General features: G+C 45.1%; 1 protein-coding gene across 1 annotated transcript in view; it reads left to right on the top strand.

Annotated features, from left to right (window-relative positions):
• The window catches only part of LOC130477572 (core histone macro-H2A.2), a 30,029-nt gene extending 9,583 nt beyond the window's left edge, over positions 1–20,446 (top strand). Inside the window, exons 3-8 of the mRNA XM_056849579.1 lie at positions 1,163–1,363; positions 11,601–11,711; positions 13,536–13,635; positions 17,143–17,232; positions 18,399–18,573; positions 19,735–20,446. Of these exons, the coding sequence (XP_056705557.1) occupies positions 1,163–1,363; positions 11,601–11,711; positions 13,536–13,635; positions 17,143–17,232; positions 18,399–18,573; positions 19,735–19,900 (843 nt within the window). The 3' untranslated portion in view covers positions 19,901–20,446. The remainder of the gene's footprint in view (positions 1–1,162; positions 1,364–11,600; positions 11,712–13,535; positions 13,636–17,142; positions 17,233–18,398; positions 18,574–19,734) is intronic.
• The last annotated feature ends 3,011 nt before the right edge of the window (positions 20,447–23,457 follow it).

Here is a 23,457-nt window from a genome sequence, read left to right as displayed (position 1 = left end):
AAGGGGAACAGGTGCCCCTGTTGTATCTGGGAGGCTAGAAAAATCTTCTACCAAAAGGCAGGCCTGCACACGCGCAGTCCCATATGTGTTTCTGCACTGAAGACTTCAATGAACAACAGTTACAGGTAAATGCAACTCTGTTTTTGTTTTCCTTTGTTACAATTTTGCTAAACAAGGTGCCCATGGCTTGCAGTCATCTAGTTTGCTATCCATGTAGTATTCAAAGACATTTTAGTTGCCAGCTGTCAACAGAGGGACAGAAATATAACGAAACATGGTTGTGCTCAGACTCAATTTGTAATAAACAATATGATGCTGCTGTAGGCAGGAATATTGGAACAAATGTTACCTGTATCAGTAACTTGAGTCATAATTTGTGCCTTTCCTTCAGCAATTGAATAGGAGAAGTATTACTGTTATTCTTTTTTTTAGATTATTCTTTGAATAATTTATTCAAGTGCATAGAAATTATTTCGGTAAGAATTAAGTATAAAGACAAGTAAGAATAAAACGTATCGTTTATGTTTGTATTCCACCCTTCCTTCAAAGACCTCCAGGCAGCATATGTACATTATCCCTTATTGTACAGTGAGTTGCTTACACAGGCAGTGAACACGTCAAGTCTCTTCACCTATGACCCACCCCACCACAACTTCACTCATCTGAGCAGGGCTTTCTGTAGTGGCCACCCTGCAAATGGGCAAGATCAACAACTGCCCATACACGTGCCTGCTCTGTAGTGACCTCTACTCTGTGGAATGGCCTACCTGAGGACATCAGGAAGGCTCCCATGCTCCTGGCATTTCACACACTGTAAAACAGAATTGTTCAGGAGGGCGTTTTTATAAAGGAAATAAGACTACATCAGAACAAACTGGCCTAGGAAAATGCATTGTTCTGTATTTACATGTCATATGATTTGTTCAGGAGATAGCCCTTTTAAAAAAAATTCTGCAATTCTAATCTTATTCATTACTTATTAGATGTATCATCCTATAGATTGCATTGATTTACATTGTGTAATCCGCCTTGATTCTCAGTGAGAAAGGCACAGTATGATTAATGTAAATAAATAAATAAAAATAAGTCAGTCTAAATGAATAACCTGAAGAGAGTCTGTGTTCACATATGTTGTTTCTTCATATATTGCCTCTTTCTGCAGTTATTAAAAGGAGTAACCATTGCAAGTGGAGGTGTTCTGCCTAGAATTCACCCTGAGCTTCTTGCCAAAAAACGAGGCATCAAAAGTAAATCTGATACTATCCTTTCACCTTCCCCAGAGAAGAGAGGGAGGAAGTCTTTGGGAGGGATCAAGAAGAGTGGAAAGAAGGCAAAAGCTTCTAAAGCTCGGACACCCAAAAAGGTAAATAGAGCTCAGATTTAGTCTACCTATTTGAAAAATAAGCTATCCCTTTTAAGATTAATGTAGTTTGTTCACTTGAATTTTCTCATAATGGTTTTGTTTGTTTGTTTGTTAGTGGTCAGTTTCACTTTGGGATGTTATATCCATTTCATTACGGAGGAATCCTATGTAATGTTATTAGCAGGCAAGATACTCTGTGCAAGAACCAGAACTTCTTGCAAGAGGTCAGTTCCTCTTCAAATTAATTCAAATGAGCCATCCAAGGTTTACTTCAGCTACTGTAATATTCAACAGCAGAAAAAGACTTAAATCTAATATCATCCTATTTGGCATATAAAAGAGTTTTACACTTCAGCTATTTAAACAAAAAATTAGAAACATTAGCTTGACATCTATACCTGGAAAAGTTTTAGAACAAATCATCAAACAGTCAGTCCTTGAGCATTTAGAAAAGATGGATCTGATTACTAAGAGCCAGCATGGGTTTCTCAAGAACAAGTCATGTCAGACTAACCTTATCTCCTTTTTTTGAGAAAGTTACTACCTTGCTAGATTAGGGGGATGCTATAGACATGGTTTATCTTGATTTTAGTAAGGCTTTTGATAAGGTTCCACATAATATTCTTGTTGACAAATTGATTTAGATCCTGTTACTGTTAGGTGGATCCGTAACTGGTTGACAGATCGCACCCAAAGAGTGCTTGTTAATGGTTCCTCATCCACTTGGAGAGGAGTGACTAGCAGAGTGCCTCAGGGATCTGTCCTGGGCCCTGTGTTGTTCTTAAGAGTAGTGTATGCGAAAAGGATCTTGGGTATTAGTAGACCAAACGCTGAACATGAGTCAGTGTGATACGATAGTTAAAAAGGCAAATGCACTCTTGGGCTGTATCAACAGAAGTATAGTGAAGTGATGGTATTGCTTTACTCTGCTCTGGTTAGGCTTCACCTAGAGCAGGGGTCGGCAAACCCATTAGTCAAAAGAGCCAAATATCAACAGTACAACGATTGAGATTTCTTTTGAGAGCCAAATTTCTTAAACTTAAACTATATAGGTAGGTACACTGTTTATTAACTTAATAAGCTTTAATTAAAGTTTTAACTTAATTAAACTATAGGTACACTGAATAAAACTTGATATCATACTTAATAGTGATCTTATTTATTGATAAAAATTAAATTGTAAGTCCCTGCCATTTCCCCCTCCCCGTCCAGAGTCCTCGTCTGGAGGCCTGGTCTACCGCCATAAAAGCCAATTGGTAGACCTGGCCTCCGTCTGAGTCTCATTGGGAGGCCAGGTCTACCCATTGGCTTTCTTGGCAGTAGACCTGGCCTCCGGAGGCCCATAGAAGCCAATTGGTAGACCTGGCCTCTGAAGGGGGACTTTTCCCCCTCCTCGGAGTCCAGGTCTACCGCCAAGAAAGCCAGTGGGTAGACATGGCCTCCCAATGGGACTCAGCCGGAGGCCAGGTCTACCAAAGGAAGCCCGCCCCGCCCAACAGCTGATAGGTGGGGGGGCAGGAACCGCCGAGCCGCCCGCCCAGCAATCGCGCGGCTAGAGGGGAGGGGAGGCTTTAGCCTCCCAACCATTGAGGGCAAGGGAAAGGGGGACCCGGCCGTTCTCCACGGCGGGGGGAGGGGAGAGACAGCGCGCCCGCTCTTTCTCTCTTAGGCGTACCGACTCCGCAGCCTGGCTGCCGGCACGAGCGGGCACAAGAGCAGGGGCTCCGAACCAAGTTCAGAGAGCCGCACTCAACGGGCCAAAGAGCCGCATGCGGCTTGGGAGCCGCAGTTTGTAGGCCCCTGACCTAGAGTATTGTGTTCAGTTTTGGGCACCACAATTTAAGAAGGATGTAGACAAGCTGAAACGTGGCCAGAGGAGGGCAACAAAGATGGGGAGGGGTCTGGAGACCAGGTCCTATGAGGAAAAGTTGAAAGAGCTGGGTATGTTTAGCCTGGAGGTGATATGATAATCATTTTCAAGTACTTGAAGGGCTGTCATATAGAGGATGGTGCCGAGTTGTTTTTTGTTGCTCCAGAAGATCGGACCAGAACCAACAGGTTGAAATTAAATCAAAAGCGTTTCCGCTTTTTCATGTGGCTAAACATTGGGAAGAACTTTCTAACAGTTAGAGCGGTTCCTCTGTGGAACAGGCTTCCTTGGGAGGTGGTGGGCTCTCCTTCCCTGGAGGTTTTTAAGCAGAGGCTAGATGGCCATCTGTCAGCAATGCTGATTCTATGATCTTAGGCAGATCATGAGAGGGAGGGCAGGAAGGTTTGCATCAGTGTTTGGCTCTCGTGGCCCTTTCTTGCATGTCCAGGGTAGTGCCGATTGCCACTTTGGGCGTAGAGTAGGGATCGCTGGGGTGTGGGAGGGAGGTGCTTTTGGGTTTCCTGCATTGTGCAGGGGGTTGGACAAGATGACCCTGGTGGTCCCTTCTAACTCTGTGATTCTAGTCCCACTGATTTTGACAAACCTTTTTTCCAAGTAGTTATGATTAGAACTACAGCCTTAGTTTTTGTTGTTTTAACATAGATTTCAAGAAGTGAATTAGTTGATTCTGCTGTCAATATATGTGTGTGTAAAGTGCTATCACATCACAGCCAATTTATGACAACCCCACAAGTGTGAGAGATCCCCCTCTCTGAGTTTGCTTCTCCAAATCAGTTGCTCAGACGTTGATACAGAAACAATAGATTTATTGAAGCCTTCAGGAGATGAGACAGGCACAGGTAGAAAGTTGCAAGTGAGGGGCTATACGGGTTTACAGAATATATTGACTCCAGGGCACTGGGGCACTGGGGTTCACACTTATTGTTATGGGAAGTTACAAGCTTGGCATAATACAAAACATCAGACGGATCCCAGGAAGTCTGGTGCGGCTATCACACTTCCAAGGCCGCACCGGCCTGAGGGAGTACCGGCAGGAAGAACAGCGGGGGGGAAGATACATGGGCCATCAGGCCTGGCGCCTGAGACCAGAAGGTGTGAACTGCTTTTACGAGTTCACTGATAACACCGCAGGTGATGGAAAGCAGAGACACAAAGACAGAGACCCTCACATTCTGCCCCCCTTAAGGCCCCCCTCCGAGAGGACGAGGCTTATCGGGATAAGCGAGGTGGAATTCTCGGACCAAGCGAGGAGCTGCCATGTGGGGTGCGGCCACCCATTCGTCATGAGCGGAGCCAAGGTTTTTCCAGCGAACAAAGTAAAACAGTTTCCCTTTCTTCCATTTGGAATCTAAAACCTTGGATATTTCCAAATGGGTATCCCCTCCTACTACGGTAGGAATCTCATGAGCGGGAGGGGGGTGGAACTGGGGAGCTGCTACATAAGGTTTGAGGAGGCTTATATGGAAGACTGGATGAACTCCCTTGAGAGTCTTAGGGAGACTCAGTTCCACGGTAACCTCGTTGATTACTCTGGTAATGGGGAAAGGTCCTACATAACGGTCGCTCAGTTTTTTGCAGGGGCGAAGAGAGCGGAGGTTTTTGGTGGACAGATAGACTTGCTCCCCCACCTTGAGTTCCCATCCCGGAGACCGGTGTTTGTCTGCTTGTTCCTTGTACTTGCTTTTTGCCCTTTCCAGATTTTTGAGCAACCATGGCCAGGTGGATTTAACCACCTGAATCCACTCCTGAAGATCAGGGGTAGACTGGAGCTCTGGCGAGACGGGGGCAGAACCGAAAGGGCCAAAATCCGTCCCGTATATAACTTGGAAGGGACTAAAGCCGGTAGAGGAATGAGGCGCATTGTTGTACGCATATTCGGCAAATGGCAGCAGGTCGACCCAGTCGTCCTGGTGGAAATTTACATAGCAACGCAAATAACATTCTACTACCGCATTTACTCGTTCCGTTTGACCATCCGTTTGGGGGTGATAGGCGGAAGAAAGGCCCTGTTCCTCCACTCCCATTAACTTTAGGAAAGCCCGCCAGAATTTGGCAACAAACTGGACCCCCCGGTCGGAGAGGACCTTCCTCGGGATCGAGTGTAGCCTGAGGACGTGCGTGATGAACAGTTTAGCTAAGCCCTGGGCTGAAGGAAGACCTGCACATGGAACGAAATGAACCTGTTTGGAAAAGAGGTCTGTGATAACCCAGAGAACCGTTTTCCCCCGACTTGGAGGTAGGTCGGTGATAAAATCCATGGCGATGACTTCCCAGGGACGGGAGGGGTTCTCAAGCGGTTTGAGAAGCCCCGGGGGTTTTCCCATCCGTTTCTTGGCTGTGGCGCAGGTGGGGCAGCTGCGCACATACAACTCTACATCAGATCTCATACCGGGCCACCAGAATTGCCTTCGAACCAGGTGAAGCGTTTTTATGAAACCAAAATGACCCGCTAGCCTGGCCCCATGTACAAGTCCCAATACTTCTTTGCGAAGGGAAGATGGGACATATAGTTTCCCCCCTTGCACCCACCAAGTGTTGGTTCGTTCCAAGCCAGTGGGGAGGAGATGGTGCTCCTCCTCCTGTAAGGAGGCGTCCCGGAGTCGCTGTTGGAATGCTTCCGGGATACCTTTGAGCGTAGGGGGGGTCTCCGGTTGGCGGGCTTGGGATCGGGTGGTGACGGCCAAGCCAGGGACTTCCCCTCGCTGTTCGGGAGTGAACAGGGAGTCGACGGGGCGATCGAAATCGTTGCGATACTGGGGAAGTCGTGACAAAGCATCAGCTAGGGCATTTTCTTTGCCAGGGACATGTTTGAGGGTGAACCGGAATTTTGCAAAAAATTGGGCCCACCGAATTTGTTTGGCATTGAGTTTTCTAGCTCCCTTGAGAGCCTCAAGATTCTTGTGATCTGTGCACACTTCGAACGGCAGCTCGGCCCCCTCTAAGAAGTGTCTCCATACGGTAAGGGCATGTTTGACCGCTGCTGCCTCCTTCTCCCAAATGGCCCAGTTGATTTCGGACTGGGAAAACTTCTTGGAGAAGTAGGCGCATGGCCTCAACCGTCCCCCCTCATCCCTCTGCAATAGGGCCCCGCCCATGGCTACATCCGAGGCATCCACCTGCACCACGAAGGGCTTGGTGCAATCCGGGTGAGCCAAAACGGGTTCGGATGAAAAAAGTAGCTTTAAACGTTCAAAAGCTTGCTGGCACTGGGGAGACCATTGCAGACGGGCTGAGGGGAGTGCGGCGCTAGCCCCCCTGTCCTTGGTACGCAACAGGGCAGTGAGGGGAAGCGCAACTTGGGCAAAGTTGGGAATGAAATTCCGGTAAAAGTTGGCAAACCCCAAAAACTGTTGAAGTTGGCGGCGGGTAGTGGGGGTTTCCCAGTCCCGCACCGCCTGGACCTTGGCGGGGTCCATTTCCAACCCTTGGTGGGAAATCACATACCCCAGAAATGTAATAGAAGGTTGGTGGAATTCACACTTGGACACCTTAGCATACAGTTTGTGCTCCCGCAGCCGCTGGAGCACTTCTCGCACTAGGCGCACATGTTCTTCCATGGTCTCAGAGTAAATAAGAATGTCATCGAGAAATACCACCACCCCCCGAAACAGTAAATCATGCAAAACTTCATTAATTAATTGCATAAAGACACTCGGAGCCCCCGAAAGTCCGAACGGCATGACCAGGTACTCAAACATCCCAAAACAACTGGAAAAGGCCGTTTTGGGTTCGTCTCCTTCTTTGATGCGAATGCGGTGGTAGGCTTCTACCAAGTCCAGTTTGGTGAAGATTCGGCCCTCCTTTAATTGTGCTAGAAGGTCAGGAATAAGAGGGAGGGGGTAAGCATTAGACTGGGTGACTGCGTTCAGTCTGCGAAAGTCAATACACAGTCTTAAATCTCCCGTCTTTTTCTTTACAAAGAAAGCTGGGGCTGAATAAGGAGCCTTGGAGGGGCGTATGAAACCCCTCGCCAGATTGACATCCAGATAGTCTCGCAATACAGTCTTTTCACTAGGGCTCATGGGGTAAACCTTTCCCTTAGACAGTTTGCCTTCCCCTACAATCTCGATGGCACAGTCCGTTTCTCTGTGGGGAGGCAGTTCGTCGCACTCTCTAACATCGAAAACATCAGTAAACTGCGAGTACTCAGAGGGTAATTGAGGAGAGACTGGGGCGGGGGACCCTACCAGTGCGGCGGCTGGAGTTCTGAGTACCCGTTCCTTGTCATGCAACCCACAGGGGTTTTCGGGGAAGGAAAGCACCCGTTTAACCCAATCAATGGAGGGATTGTGTCCCCTTAACCAGTTCATCCCTAACACCACAGGGGTTACAATAGGGGCGATGGTGAAATACAACCGTTCCCAATGTTCCCCCACGGACATAATCACGGCTGCAGTTCTGTGGGTCACAGGGCCCCGTTTAAAGTCACTCCCGTCCATTTGGGAAAAACGGAGGGGTCCCGGAAGCCGCTTGCGCCGGACACCCAACTTCTTGGCAGTTTCCTCATTTATCATGGTGCGGGCACACCCCGAGTCGACCAACGCGGGGACCTCTAACGGGGGACCCCCTTTGGGTAGGGACAGATGAACACGCACAAATACATTGTCCTCTTGGGCGCTTACCATCGGTGGAGCTCCTTGCACAACGATAGGGACGGTCTGCTGCGGAGCCCCCTCTACAGCAGACCGACGGCGTTTTTTGCCGGCTGTTCCCACTCTTCCTCCTCGCTGGAAGAGGGGGACGGGGTGGTGGCTTCCGGGGAGCCGTCCGAATCAAAGACGGTATTTGTAATCCGGGACCCCGATGGGACCGTAGAGTCGGATGCCCCATCCTGGGGGCGCGCGTGGAGAGCGGAGGGTGCGCCGGAGCGCCGGCTCAGTGGTCCACTTCTGCGGCGAGGCTGGCTGTCGGCGGCCGGTTTCGTCGGCTCGGCCTGGGTTTGGCGGGGGGGGGTCGGACGGCCTGAGCGAGAGGGGCATTGCGATGCAAAGTGACCCTTTCCCCCGCAGATCAGGCAGACGCCGGCCTCGAACCGCTTGCGGCGTTCCGCGGCCGAGAGACCCCCGCCACCCCCTTGCCGGAGTTCCCGGCCACGGTCACCTCGGGGCCTGGGGTCTCGCCCAAGCCGTTGCTTGGACAAGTTCAGGAGTTGTTTGCGATTCTCGATGTCAGCAGCATGGCGAACCCAACCTTCCACATCCGGGGGGTTCCCTTGCATGAAGGCCCAATGTTGGAGGTCTGGGTTGAGACCCTCCCTGAAACATTGTACCAAGGTAGCTTCACTCCAGTCCAGAATTCGGCTAGCCAGTGACTGGAACTCACTTGCATACTGCGCCACCGACTTAGTCCCTTGGCGCAGTTGCATCAGGGAGGCTTTAGCCCGCTCACCCAGAGTCGGGTCCTCAAAACGGTTTCGGAGTGCTACCATGAACTCGTCCAGGGTTCGCAGCACCGGCGAGCGGAGTTCATACTGCAACACCATCCAGGCAGCCGCCTCCCCTTGCAGTAAGGAAGCCACGTACTGCACCCGGGACTCCTCAGAAACGAAGGTTCGGCCTTGTTCCCGCATAAAAATATCTACTTGGACCATAAAAAAGGTCAACTGGTCTCCCGACCCGTCATACGTGACTTTCAGGTCCCGACGGGCCGGGGGGGCAGGGGTTGCGGGCGGAACTACCGGCGCCCCGTCTGGGGGAGCACCGGCTGGAGGTTGCAACTTCAGCGCATCTAGGGTCGTGGCCATCTCACCCATTACGCGTTGCATGATCTCCATCTGCTCCCGCATAGCCCGGCGGTCTTCCTGCCACTGCTTTCGTTCTTCCTCCATGAGGGCCTCTTTGCGGGCCGGGTCCCCTTCGAGTCCCGTGCTGGGGAAGGCCAACCGGCGATCCTTCGCCGCAGTCCGCGAGAGCGACCAGCCCTTGGGAGAGTCCAGCCAATAAGTAAGCCCCCGGGGACGTCCGTCCCGATCTTGGTCGGGGGCGCGACCCTTCGGTTTCTTTGGCTTGGCTCCCTCCTCCTTCGGGTCCGGTTTCTCCGGCTCGTCCGGTTCCTTGGGGGCATCGGGGTTAGGGGTGGTGTCCTCGTCGGCTGACATTCTGTCCAAAGCGGTACAGCTGCAGTCCGAGAGGCAAGGACTTGCAACTTAATGTGAGAGATCCCCCTCTCTGAGTTTGCTTCTCCAAATCAGTTGCTCAGACGTTGATACAGAAACAATAGATTTATTGAAGCCTTCAGGAGATGAGACAGGCACAGGTAGAAAGTTGCAAGTGAGGGGCTATACGGGTTTACAGAATATATTGACTCCAGGGCACTGGGGCACTGGGGTTCACACTTATTGTTATGGGAAGTTACAAGCTTGGCATAATACAAAACATCAGACGGATCCCAGGAAGTCTGGTGCGGCTATCACACTTCCAAGGCCGCACCGGCCTGAGGGAGTACCGGCAGGAAGAACAGCGGGGGGGAAGATACATGGGCCATCAGGCCTGGCGCCTGAGACCAGAAGGTGTGAACTGCTTTTACGAGTTCACTGATAACACCGCAGGTGATGGAAAGCAGAGACACAAAGACAGAGACCCTCACAACAAGGTTGTCAAGGCAAGAGATGAACAGAGGTGGTTAGCCATTGTCTGCCTCTATGTAGCAACCCTGGACTTACTTGGTGGTCACCCATCCAAGTACTAACCAGGGCCAACTCAACATAGTTTCCAAGATGAGGCCAGCCTTCGGAGCTTTCAATATATGCATTGGCTTTTGACAGGAAGATTATGTATCACTTCTAAGATCAAAATTGTTAGAAATTATGTTCTTGAGCTTTACATAGATCTGTCAGTTCAGTTTGAATGTTCTCAGAACACCCCAGCTGTCTTGCAAATAGATACTGGTATAAAGGCCATTTTGATGTAATATTTTAGGTCAGAAAATGGCCACAGATGTTTGTTTCCAAAATGTGGGGATGGTCTATCACTGAAATGTATCTCAGTCAGGGATCCCAAGTGTGGTGCCTGTGGTAACTGTGGCTCCTTCCTACACCTTTCCTAATGCCTGCCAAGTGTTTTTAGAAAGTGGGAGGGAGCAGGTGGGTCTTCCAATTGGCCATTGGAGATATTATTGGCTGTGTATATTTAAACAAAGAGCCCCGTGGCATAGAGTGGTAAGCTGCAGTACTGCAGTCCAAGCTCTGCTCACAACCTGAGTTCAATCCCAACGGAAGTTGGTTTCAGGTAGCCGGCTCAAGGTTGACTCAGCCTTCCATCCTTCCGAGGTCGGTAAAATGAGTACCCAGCTTGCTGGGGGTAAAGGGAAGATGACTGGGGAAGGCACTGGCAAACCACCCCGTAAACAAAGTCTGCCTAGAAAACATCAGGATGTGATGTCACCCCATGGCTCAGGAATGACCTGGTGCTTGCACAGGGGACCTTTACCTTTTTATATTTAAACAATAAGTTCATTTAAAAGTTGAAGAGTTGCTATTAGTTACCCCTTGACATTTTCTGGTTGCACCCACCATCCTGTTAGAATTTCAAAGGTGCCCACAGGCCCAAAAAGATTGGGGACCCCTGCTCTAGGCAGAGACATGTCTCAGATTTCATGTGGCTATTTCTGCATTATAAAGACGTACATCTTTATAAAGATGTACATCTTTATATGGTAATGTTTTCTCTATTTTTTCATCTTGTACTATGAACATGTGAAAATGGCTACATATAAAGATGTACATCTTTATATGTAGCCATTTTCACATGTTCATAGCACAAGATGAAAAAATAGAGAAAACATTACCATTTTCATCACAAGATTAACTTCATGTATGTGCACAGTCCACACCAAGCCCTTCAAGCAGAAATGTTCAGGCAAAGCATTAATCTTTGTAGTGACCATTTGAGAACTTAATCACATGTCATGGGTGGTAAAGTGTTCACACAGTGACTTCAATGCTTTATTTTCACCTGTTAAGACCATTATATCAAATAGTCTCATGTGGAAAACTAAGAAGTTACTCAATCAAAGAAAACACTAGCTGCAAAGAGGTTTTTGTTTCCTGTTCAGTTTCCACACAGCAATTATTTTATACAAAACCATTTCTCAACATATGAAAACAAGGTGAAGTAAAGTCACTGCATGAGGACCTTCCTTCTTAAAAAATAAAGGAACTGGCCTTGATTGTGGCCCTCATGAGGTATTTACAGAACATTCCTCAGCTACATAAAATATGGTCAGAGAAAGCCATATTATGATAGGACAGTATTTGTGTGCACATTCTAAAGAATTTATAAATAGTATATTTGATCTAGTGAAAGGCTAATATATTCAGCTTTTCTGAATGTTTTTGTTTTCCAATAGAACAAACAGAAGGACAGTGAAAAAGAAGGAGCATCAAATTCAGCAACTGACGACGGACCTGGAGATGGATTTACCATACTTTCCTCCAAGAGTCTTGTTCCAGGACAGAAGGTAGTAAGTCAGAGAAGAGAAGAGGGTACAATAAAATTTTAATGTCTTTACTAGTCAGCAAAAATGCCCATCTCAGAGTAAAATGCTTTGTATCTTAATCAATATTTTATAAAGATTCAGTAAGCATTTTTATCTTCACAACAACAGCTAAGGTAACATACATTAATTTTTTATTACCCAGTTTGGTAACTTGCTCAACAAGTATTTTAGAATGGTTGTTTGTTTACTGTATATTCAAAAACAAAGGTTTGTATGAGAGAAAGTGTTTCATGAATTAGGCATGGGTTCCAAACGTTTTCAAGTACAATAGCATTGACAAAAGTAATCTTGAAATCTCCTGGCGTTGTGTTGTGATTTTATTGTATAGGGAGATGAAGACTTGGTGTTTGTGGAAGTTGGAAGCAGTTGGGGGTATTCTAGAGAAAAAAATGTGCCCTTACTCTGGTAGAATCTAAGCACGTATTAGTGTACAAGAAATACAAAACTCAAGCATATAGATGCAGAAGCTGTCTTCTTTACGTGTATCCCTACTTGGATGAGCAAGTGCACATGCAGCTCCTCCCTGATTCAGGGCTGGTCCAGGGCTGCTTGTGCATAACCCCAAAGAGAAAATTGGTAGTAGTGCCAGTCTGTTGACGGAGAGGGTGTAGGGGTCTGGATCTGATTAGTGCTACAACCAGTTATCTGGCTGTTCACATAGAAACTGTGCACATGTGAAGCTGGATGTGGGGGGTACAATAACAAAGACGGGCACTCAAACGACATCAGATTCTTCACTCAGATTGAATTCTGTCACCTTTTTCATTTCATGGAATAAATGAGATGGGGTTTCTGAAGGGGAAAGGAGGAGCATGTTGTCATCGTTTAAACTTTGTGTGAAATTTTAAAAGTGAGCTCCTAATGTGAAAAAAGATCCTAGCAGCCTGATAGCGATTTAGTAGCAATAAAAAGCAAATGAGGTTTATCTGGTTTAATAGTTTAATATGAGGACAATTCCAAAGAGATATTGAATAACTAAGTAGCTGCAGGGTATATATGGATTTAAAAATCCTAACCTCTTATATATACTGATGGGTTCTGAACTGGTTATGACTACCCAAGACAGGGATCTCCTGGGTGTGGTGGTCAGATTATTGAAAACATCAACTCAATGCACGCCGAGGGAAAAAAAACACAAGTGTGAGATTCTGAATTGTTAAGAAAGGACTGAAAATGAAATTGGCGCTACCGTAATGCCTTTATATCATCCCATATCAAAAGGTATCATATTAGCTGAAAAGGTACCAACCCCCCCCCCCCCAATTATTGGGGATTGAAGCACCTTCTCTGTGAGAAAAGTATATTCGGTTTAGACAAAACGATAACTGAGCGGAGACCTGGTAGAGGCTTGTAAAATCGTGAATAGAGAGAAAATGAAGGGAATAGGAAAGATGTTCCCCCTATCATAATACTAAACTTTAGGGGATCACTCAATAAAATGGGCTAGCAGAGCAGAACGATTTCATGTAGCCCAAAATTAACATAGAATTCACAGTTACAAGATGATGTGATGGCTACAAACTTAAAATGGCATTTTCAACGAGTTACATGAATTAATGGAGAATATCAATGGCTGCTATTCATAAAAACTAAACAGTTCCAGGTGCTGGGGATGTACTGTTGAGGAGTGCTGTTGCCTTTGTGTGCTCTGCATGTAGGCTTCCTGTGGACATCAGGTGGACATTTTTGAAAACAAGATGCTGAGCTGGATGGACTGTCAGTCTGATTCAGCAGTATTCTTATGTATTCATGAATTCTTTCTCTTCCCACATTGGTACCTTGCAGCTATCTCTGACACAGAGTGACATCAGCCATATTGGTTCCATGAAAGTAGAAGGCATTGTGCACCCAACTACTGGTGAAATAGATCTCAAGGAGGAAGTTGGTAAGACTTTACTGAAGTAGGTAGGGTGAGATTGAGTTGTATGTAATAAAAGCTTTTCGCTAGGCAGCATTTATATATTATAACAACTATTTTATTTACAAACATTTACATGGTGCTTTTAACAATGTTCCAAAGATGCAAACAACAATAATACAATAAAATCAAAACCTTGAGAAAGCAAAAAAAAAGAAAGAAAGAGAAGAACTACAATTAAAGATGAGGACATTAAGGCCTGTTGAAAGAAGTAAGTTTTTACTTGGCTGCAGGGCAGCTATAAAGAAGCGTGGTAGTGTAGCTATAACTAGGTGGTAGTGTCAGAAACTGAAATTTAAATACAGAAATATTCGCTTTATTTTATACTACTCTCTTACATTGCCGTTTTAAGTTTGGTCATGTTGTTTCAAAACCTCATTTTAAAGTTAGCCCCTTCCAAAGCCTTTTCTGTCTTCCTTTGTCGTATCCTGTCCCCTGATATTTGCATGTTGAATTTCCTCATGCCTAACACACTCAGCAGTGGCCTGGCTTTCCTTCCTTAGTTTAATTAATGGCTTACGGAGTTCAGGTTGGATACCAACTAAATTTTGCAGTAACAGCAGGGGTGGGTTAATTTCCGATTCCCTCTTCCTGCAGCAGATCCCTGATTTGCCTGTCATGTTGTTCCTATGGGTCCCCTGACCCCCAGAAGCAGCATTTTTGGGGAGATCAGTGGGCTGAGGTGGGAGGCAAGAACATTCTGTTCCTCTGACAAACGTTCCTTGCATGAGTGGAAAGCTTAGTCTGGATTAATGGAAAATGGCTGCTGCAGGAGGTATAGCCAACCGCAAAATGGCCACCATGAGAGGCAGAGCTGTACAAAGAAAGCCCAAGTACAGGAGACAAGAGGAGTAATTTTTTAAAATACACTGGGAAAAAGCAGGAAGAGAAAATAAAACCAACACCATAGTATTAGCTGCATGGCGAATCAAGAACACTGCTGGGAAGGAGCCCCACCTGGCTCCACCCACTTCCCAAAAACACTTGAGTACCCCATTGGGGACCCAGCTGTACCCCATCAAACTGATGTTTACATCATTCACAGATGCTTTGTTAGACTTATTCTTTGTGATCAGCTTCTTAACCCCCCTTCATTATTTGAACTTGTTCTCATTACTAGCCTCCCAAAATATAGGAGTTTAATCTTCCTGAAATATAAATTTGGCTTTCTTGCAGGCAAGAACTAGGGTGATGATAGAACTGTGAGTAAGCTGGTTGACTAGGGATGCTTGATGCTCTCTAAGAAGCCAGCTAGCATGGCTGAACTTGTGTTCCAAGCTGAAAAACCAGTAACTGTAACTGTTTGTTTGTGTAGGACATTACTAGCTCAGGATTCAAATCTGTGTGGTTTTTTCGGATTTCAGAGCTTTCGGACCATTACTTTCATCAGGGAATCTACTGTAGGGTCTGGGACAGTTGTTATAAAGATAACAGCACCAAATTTGCACAGAACGTACTCCTCCCTATATAAATATCTCCCAAGTTTCAAGTGAATTGGACTAAGGCAGGGGTGTCGAACTCATTTGTTAGGAGGGCCAGATATGACATAAATGTCACTTGGTCGGGCCAGGCCATGTGTACCAAATAAATAAATAAATACCATAAAATGTAATGTCAGTTACTGGAGATACAAACTTTATAAAAGACACAGGCAAAGTCAATTAATGATTTTTTTAAACTTAAAACACAAACAAGCTAAGAACAATAACATTCTTACAGTATTTTCTTTTGTTTAACAGTCATGTTGTTGTTTTACGTATGCTTGAATTTTAAGGAAAAATTGAAGAAAAAATATCATTAATTGACTTTGTATGTGTCTTCTATAAAGTTTGTATCTTTAGTCCCTGGCATTTTTTTATTTTGTACAATTTAAACGGGGTGGGGGGTGGCTGCATTGCTGGTAAGCTCATGCTGCATTGCTGGTAAGCACCTAAACTAAAACAACAGCAACATGGATTGTTTCGGGGAAGGAAGTTTTGTTATACCAACAACCACAGATTTGTATTACCTTTCTGGGCAACCACTGTACTGACCCAAACCAGCGATGTCTATGTATATCTTTCAGTATGCTCACCCCTAATCTTAAGTTTCCTATTTAAATGCTGAGGTGTGGTGGCAGAGTCAGTCGCTGTAAAGACTCTTTGTGCTTCCAGTGGCTCGCCTTCCATCATAGGTGATTAAATATAGTTGTATGTAGTTGTAAAACCGTTGATTCCACTGCCCACTTCAATTTTTGAAGGTCTACAAATGTCCTTTAAAACACCAAAAAAGTATGTTAACTCAACACCGCTAATGCCCTTCAGTGTGTGTGTGTGTGTGTGTGTGAAGTACTGTCAAGTCGCAGCCGACTTCTGGCGACCCCAGCAAGGGGCTTCCAAGGCGAGTGAGCAGCAGAGGTGGTTTGCTGTTGCCTTCCTCTGCAGAGTCTCCCAGCCAAGTACCAACCCTGCTTAGCTTCTGAGATTGGGCTGTACCATGCCACCTTCCCTCCCAATGCCTTTCATTACACTGTCCAAAAATACCGTATTTTTCGCTCCAAAAGACGCACTTTTTTCCTCCTCAAAAGTGAGGGGAAATGTCTGTGCGTCTTATGGAGTGAATGTGCATCTTATGGACCCTAGCCCGGTCCATCCGGGACTCCCAGAGCCGGGCGGAGGGACCCCCGCCCCTCCTGCCAGCCGGCTGGGCGCGCCGGAACAACGCGAGCCAGCATTCCCTGTCCCGACAGCCAGCTGGGAGGCAGGCGGGGCACACAGAGCTGGGCACGTTGGGACAGCGTGAGCAGGCATTCCCCGCCCCAACAGCCAGCTGGGAGGCAGGCAGGGCGCACAGAGCTGGGCGCGTGGGGACGGCGCAAGCCGGCATTCCCCGCCCCAACAGCCAGCTGGGAGGCGGGCGGGGCGCACAGAGCTGGGCGCGTCGGGATGGTGCAAGCCGGCGTTCCCCGCCCCGACAGCCAGCTGGGAGGTGGGCGAGCCGCACAGAGCCCGCTGGGTGCATCGGGACAGCGCGAGCTGGCGTTCCCCGATCCGACGGCCAGCTGGGGGGGGGGGCGTCTTATGGTCAGGTGTATCTTATGGAGTGAAAAATACGGCTCATGCCTTTTAACCACTGTTTTAAGACACAATGACACCATTATCATCCATATTTTAAGTGGAAAACTGAGGAACTAGAAGTAAGATCAGTTCCACTTCTATCAAATTGAGTTGTTTTAGTACATTCCATTATCTATTTTAATATTCTATTTGTTAATCCATTGTACTTGTGTTATTATTTATTTGTTTTAGTAAACTGATGGCCAAATGGCTATATACAATAAAATTTTACTACTATTACTATTATCAGTGGTAAAGAAAAGTCATGGCGCAGAAAAGTTGTTGAGACATGACTGTTTTCCATAAAAGGCTGGATGTGTACTTTTATTTGAAAGCTCTACTCAGCATTTCAGTTCGAGGCCTTGTGTCACTTTTTCAGGTAAAGCTCTGGAAAAGGCTGGAGGTAAAGAGTTCTTAGAAACAGTAAAGGAACTACGCAAGTCGCAAGGACCTCTGGAAGTCACAGAAGGTAACATCTTGTATTTTTTGTTAGAGTTTTTATTAATCACATATTTCTTCCTCCCAAATATTCAGACCTTTCTTCTGACACTCTCTAGCTTATCCTTGAATTAATTTTATTAGCATTTTTAAGATTAAAAGTATCTTAAGGAAATAGGGATCACTAGACTGTATGTGTTCAGGGATGATAAAAACAATGCAAGAACTATTTTGTGTCCTGAGTACAAACCAAAACTTAATTTTTGTGACCTCTTCTGCAGATTCCTGTTTATGTATAACTTTTGCATGTTCTACATATGCAGCAGAAAGAAGTATAATTTTTGTACTTCCACGGTCCAATTGGAGAAGTCACATTCTTAATGTGTCCCTGTGTAAAAACTCTCTGCAAATTAAAATTGAATACATCAGGGAGAAAGGTTCTAGCTTAAGCTCTTCACGTGCTGTACTAGTTCTCCACTTACAGGGAATTGTTCATGAAGGGGAATGTTGGAAAAAGTAACCCCTTCCATGCAGCAGTACAGGACTGAGGTATAGCACATTAGCACTCAGTTACCCAATTACCCCTTTATTCTGCCGCATGTCTAGACCAGGCCTCTGACAAAACCTATTCAAGATAGACAGAAGGAAGATCCTACCTAGAGATAGTACCATCCTCCATAAAATCATTTGCAAAGATAGCGGGCAGCTCCATGAAATGAACACTTTCATATTTCATATAAATATAAAATGTGAAATTACTTTAAATAAATTGCAGGTCTTCTGTGGTATTCCATCCCGCAGGTGACTGCAGTGTGACAAAATTAAATGCTATCCTTAAGACTGTATGTAAAGTTAATAGAGGCACGCAAGTGTACCTACAAGTGTTGGCTGGAGTTGGTTTTCTCTCACGAACTGGGATTCTAAGCTTTGATTAAACCCTGGTTTAGAATCCAGATTAGTGGAAGGAGGACTGGCTCCAGTTGACCTGGGCACCTGCATTTATCTGCCAAGGGTAACTGGACCGAGTTTCAAACTGTGTTTCTCCACACAAGAAGGGAGTGATCTTTGTGCACATTTGTTCTTTACATGTGATGTCTAAACATACTCATGTCTGGTTTTCATCATACTTGTGATTTTTGTTTTCCTTTTCAATAATGAAGTACTACCTTCTTCCCTTTTGCTCTTTGTTTACCATAGCTGCTCTCAGCCAGTCTGCTGGTCTAGCAGCAAAATTTGTCATTCACTGTCACATCCCGCAGTGGGGTTCAGATAAATGTGAAGAACAATTGGAGGAGTCTATAAAGAACTGTTTAACTGCAGCTGAAGACAAGAAGCTGAAGTCGGTGGCATTTCCACCTCTCCCCAGTGGCAGGTATGTGTTGTTTCCTTTGTTAAGTCCTCTCATTTAAGTCATTTGTACAAAATATCACAAACTATGAATGTTTCAACATTCTGCACATAAATAAGTAGTAGGGCAGTTTCATTGTGTGACAAATTTAAGAAGGATTGCCAGTATTTTTTCTCTGACAGGATTTGTGTCATTAACAAGCTGCTTTATGTATTCTTCATGCTCAAGATCAATTGGTCATATGAGCTTAATAATAAAGGATGAACAAGCTGCATGACATGTAGCACTATTAACAACAGTCGTTTTCCCTGTCATTGTATCTCCATTGTGCAAGTTGTTATATTCTGATCATAGTTTAGTTTGAATTTTATTAACAATAAAAGCTCTGCCAGAAAAAATTGACTACCCTAGTGACTTCCGAAAAAGTGAACTGTGACTCACAAATGCTCATACCCTGCCAGAAATGATGTTAGTCTTTAAGGTGCTACTGGATTCTTGCTCTTTCCTACTGCTACTGACAGACTAACACGGCTACCCATCGTGATCTAGTGACTTCTGTGGCTGATTTACGAGCTCAATTGGTATGAAATTATCAAGACTGCCTTCAAGGACTGTAGCATTCCTGGTGAAATATTAAAATACTTGATTCACCAGTGTGGAGCTCTAGGATCTGGTAGTCCTTCCTCATTTATTTGCCTGGCCCTGATTGATTTGACCTTCATTTTACTTTCACAACAGTGCCAGCTAGCTGGCCCTTGGCCTTCCCTCTCATTTCCATGACCTTTAATAAGATCTAGTATCTCTGTTTTGGAATTGGATGCAGTTGCTGATCCAGCCATTCTTATCTAGCTGTGACCAACTGTATCTATCTACTTCGTCTCTTTGGCCTAGACCCCTTGCCTCTTAGTTATATGTCTTGGCCCAGAATCCACTGTAGTTTGTCTGTCCACCATGTACTGATGTTCCTAGATAGCAGGGGAAACTTCTTTCATCTGTGCTTCAAGAAAGTGCAGATACAACTAAGTGTTGCTGCAAAAGGGGTTGCCTTGTGGTAAGGCACAGAAGCCTGCAAATGTCAGCTTCAGTTAATATATTATTTCAGTACTAGATGGCATAGTATTAACTCGCATTTCAGGTTGATGCTTTATCTACAAGCTTTGACATTCATCTTTTTCTTATGTCTAGAAATTGCTTTCCAAAACAGACTGCTGCCCAGGTGACTCTCAAAGCCATTTCTTCCCATTTTGATGACTCCAGCCCTTCATCCCTGAAGAACATTTACTTCCTGCTCTTTGACAGTGAGAGCATTGGCATCTATGTGCAAGAGATGGCAAAACTAGATGTCAAGTAGCAGCAGAAGCCAAAATGAAATTTTATTTTTCAACATAAATTTGAGTAGGATTCAGAATTAGAAGTGGGTTTTATTTTTACAATATTGTGAGGAAGGAGTATGTGAGTAGCTTCAAATTCTGTGAATGGTGGAGGGCTTTTGTTATGGGGAAAAGAAGAAAAATGTTTGACCTGCAATTTTATCATGCTTTAGACAACCTAACATTTTGTTTCATCCCTAAGAGACTAAGTTGCCAGCTCTCCCTTTACTGTTTAATACGTCTCATGTTATTTTAGTTTAGGCCATTTGAAAATGAATTTCAATTTAGAGTAGCAAACAATTCAATGCATACAAATATTGAAAATGAATTGTTTGCTTCCCTTTCTTTTCCCAGTGGTAGGTAGAAATCATTATGTTGTGTCTACATTCCGTATTGGAGAACGTAATTTCAGACAGCTCACTTGGTGCTTTACTGTTTTATCCCAGAATGAACTGTAATTGCTGAGAATATTTCATCTTATTTGTTTTTATTAAAAAATGGCATCGTGCTTTTTTAAAAACTTTAAACTTTACCTTTATTTCACTAATGCACATTTCCATATATACCTGACTTCAGATGTAAAATGTAGAGCAGAGAGAAGTCACTGGAAATCAAAAGGTTGCTCCACTTAGTGGTGTCAAATTCAACTGATGTTGTCATTTGCCTTTGGAAGATTTACAGAATTGAATTGAGAATGAAGCAAGGGTATTCTGCCCTCTGGGGCACACTTTGAGAAAAGGTGTGGTAATCATAATGGACAGAGCACGGCGATGGACATCCTTCTGCTGTTTTGAAAGCGTAATCCTCTCTTGTAAATTGCTGTGTTTTCACAGCAGTCCACGAAGAATGATGCAAAACGTCATTGATTTTTTTTTACCCCTGCTTTCCTGCTGGCCTCTGCTGTCTTTATATGAATAAGGGCACAAAATGAGTTTTTTCCTCCCGAGTTGCTAGAGCAATACAGTCCACAAATATTCAGGATTGTGTTTGTTGTAATGCACTGTTGTATATCTTCCCATTCCCTTCCATGATTAAAAAAATTCAGCAAGTCCTAAGTACATTTACTCTAACTTAAGTTTCACTGAGTTCTGTGGGATTTACTTTCTAGTAAGGGTGCTTAAAATTTTGGCCAGTGAAACGGTCATACCTTTTGCTGTAAGTGTTGCCTCTGCCCTATTCCTTGCAGGTTGCTGCTCAGCATTGCTAACATGCGGTATTTCCTGCTTTATTTTCATCATTTCTTCCACATGGCACATTTCCCCAGTTTCCCTGCCACAGTCCTTCAGCAGCAGTTATCCCACCCCCCAGGCCATTGCTGCTATTTCAAGATGTGGAAGGAAGAGGCCCGTTGTATTCTCAGCCCCGTATTGGTTCACCACACTGATGCTGCTAGTTCCCAAACAGAAGGCTTGCTGAGATAGGCCAGCAGGTTGCCACAGTGCCAAAGCATTTGTCAGTGTAGCATATTCAGAAGCAAAGGAATCTTTGAATCCATCCAAAAGATAACAGAAGCTAGGAAATCTTTCATGACAAAACTGTATTTCATTAGCAAGGAGCACCTAGCAGCTGCTGCTGTATTGTAAATACCCTTCAAAGGAAAGTCAGTTTTCACTCATCTAAATCCTTCTTAAAAGGATTAACTAATATGTGCCATCCCTCCTGTGAAACACTGTCTCTCAATGGAGTGTAGCTCTTGTATTATCAAACGATGCTGAAACCATTTGAAACTTTAGCTAGCAGTTCTCTGCTGCTTCAAATACTTAACGGGTATTGTGATAGCCATTACTTCCACATAAAGTTAGTGAACAAGGAGCATTTAGATAATGATCCTTTTCTGAAATTTCATCAGACAAGTTTTGAGGGCTAGCTTAGATTTTTTTTTTTTTACCTGAGGTAAATGTTTACCTCATTTCCATCTCAAAAAAGATACTATGTTACCAGCTTTCCATGGTGACTAATGACAAGGCAAGTGTTAAGAGATCTTTATTACTAGCTTTACAAAAGGACTAGTAAGTACATAAAAGACCCACATCAGTTTGTTAGGGAGTGGAGAAGCAATGAAAATACAGTGAGCTTCTGCACATTTCATCAGTCAATGGACTGTTTTCCTTATAAAATGAGAGAGCGGGTTGCTAATCTGACAAGAGCACCAGCACCTTCTGCCACTTTCTCATACTGTAGAACAGGGGTGGGGCACGTCAAGCCCGCAGACTGTTTAAGGCCCACAAAATCAATTGGTCTGGCCCTTCATGTGTCCTGGCAGATCTCTAGCTCAGAAGGATCTAAGATTGGCGATCCGCCCCCTCCCGCAGACAAGAATAGCCTCTATTCAAGGCGGATGTGAGTTTGTTTTGCCGAGAAAAGGAACCTTTTTCCCCCTTGCGGAAGAGTCATTAGCTATGAAGCTGCTAGGACCGCCCAAGAAACTATTAACCCTTTCCCACACGGGCCGTGGAGAAACATTCTGTAATACAAGAGGGCTGGGGGCGGAAGTGGCAACAATGGAGGGGTTAAAGGGGGCAGGGCCAGAATGCATGGGGGGGGAGTTCTTAGCCAGTGTGTCCTCATTTCATCCCTGCAGGTGGAGGTAGCAGGAGCCGGCTGTAGAATCCAGCCCCAACCATGAGGCGCAGGAGCAACTCCGGCGTGTAGCTGGACAGTTACGCCCGGCTGGTGCAATAGACCATCCTGGGCCACTAGGTGGGCGAGTGCGCCACCAGTTGGATGCCTGCCTGCTTGCCCGCACCGGGGAGGGCATCTGGGGCAGGTGCCTGCTTGGGGCTTGGTCGGCTAATTTTTAAGTTGATAATTTTGTATGGTCCGCAAATGATGTTCTAAATATCCAAATGGCCCTTGGCGGAAAAAAGGTTCCCTACCCCTGATCTACTTGAAGAAAAAAAGCTAGTATCTGTGGTCCACAGAAGTGTTTTAAATTTACAAAGCAGGAATCTACTAAGAATTAATCTGCTACATGCTCAACTCTTGCTCAAGACCTTGTTGGATCAAGCCAAAGTCTTCATAGTTCAGCATTCTTCACAACATTCTCAGCAACCAACAAGCTGTAGATGTTCCACTGGAAATTAGTCTACCACAGGCTCATTCTTCTAATATGGCTGTCCCTTGGCAATCATCATTCTCCTCACCCTTTCTTAAAAATTTAGACAAAATAGCCCATTCCTCCCCTTACATGCACAACACAAAACTGGGACACTTAGTCCCATACACAGAAGGCATTGCTCACAAAAGGCAATGTTTTGGTTTTCAATTTTTGCATTTTGGCGAAACGGGAGAATACAAACTTTTATGATGGAGAGCCCTGAGTACAAAACATCGCACTACCTACATCCCCTTGGAAGTAAGAAACATTGGCCCAATCTGGCTAAAACCAGTCATGACTACCTCCCAATGAAACCAATACAACAAGTTGGTTACAACCAACAATTATTTCAGGTGGCCAAGTTTAGCTGGATTGGAGCCATTGTTTTTTTAGGGAATTCACATTCAAGTAAGAATTTGTCAGCACCATTACAAGCATAAT

Source organism: Euleptes europaea, chromosome 5 (assembly GCF_029931775.1).
Source record: "Euleptes europaea isolate rEulEur1 chromosome 5, rEulEur1.hap1, whole genome shotgun sequence".
Lineage (NCBI taxonomy): Eukaryota > Metazoa > Chordata > Lepidosauria > Squamata > Sphaerodactylidae > Euleptes > Euleptes europaea.
The sequence above is the reverse complement of the archived record's forward strand: the minus strand, read 5'-3'. Positions and strand labels throughout refer to the sequence as shown.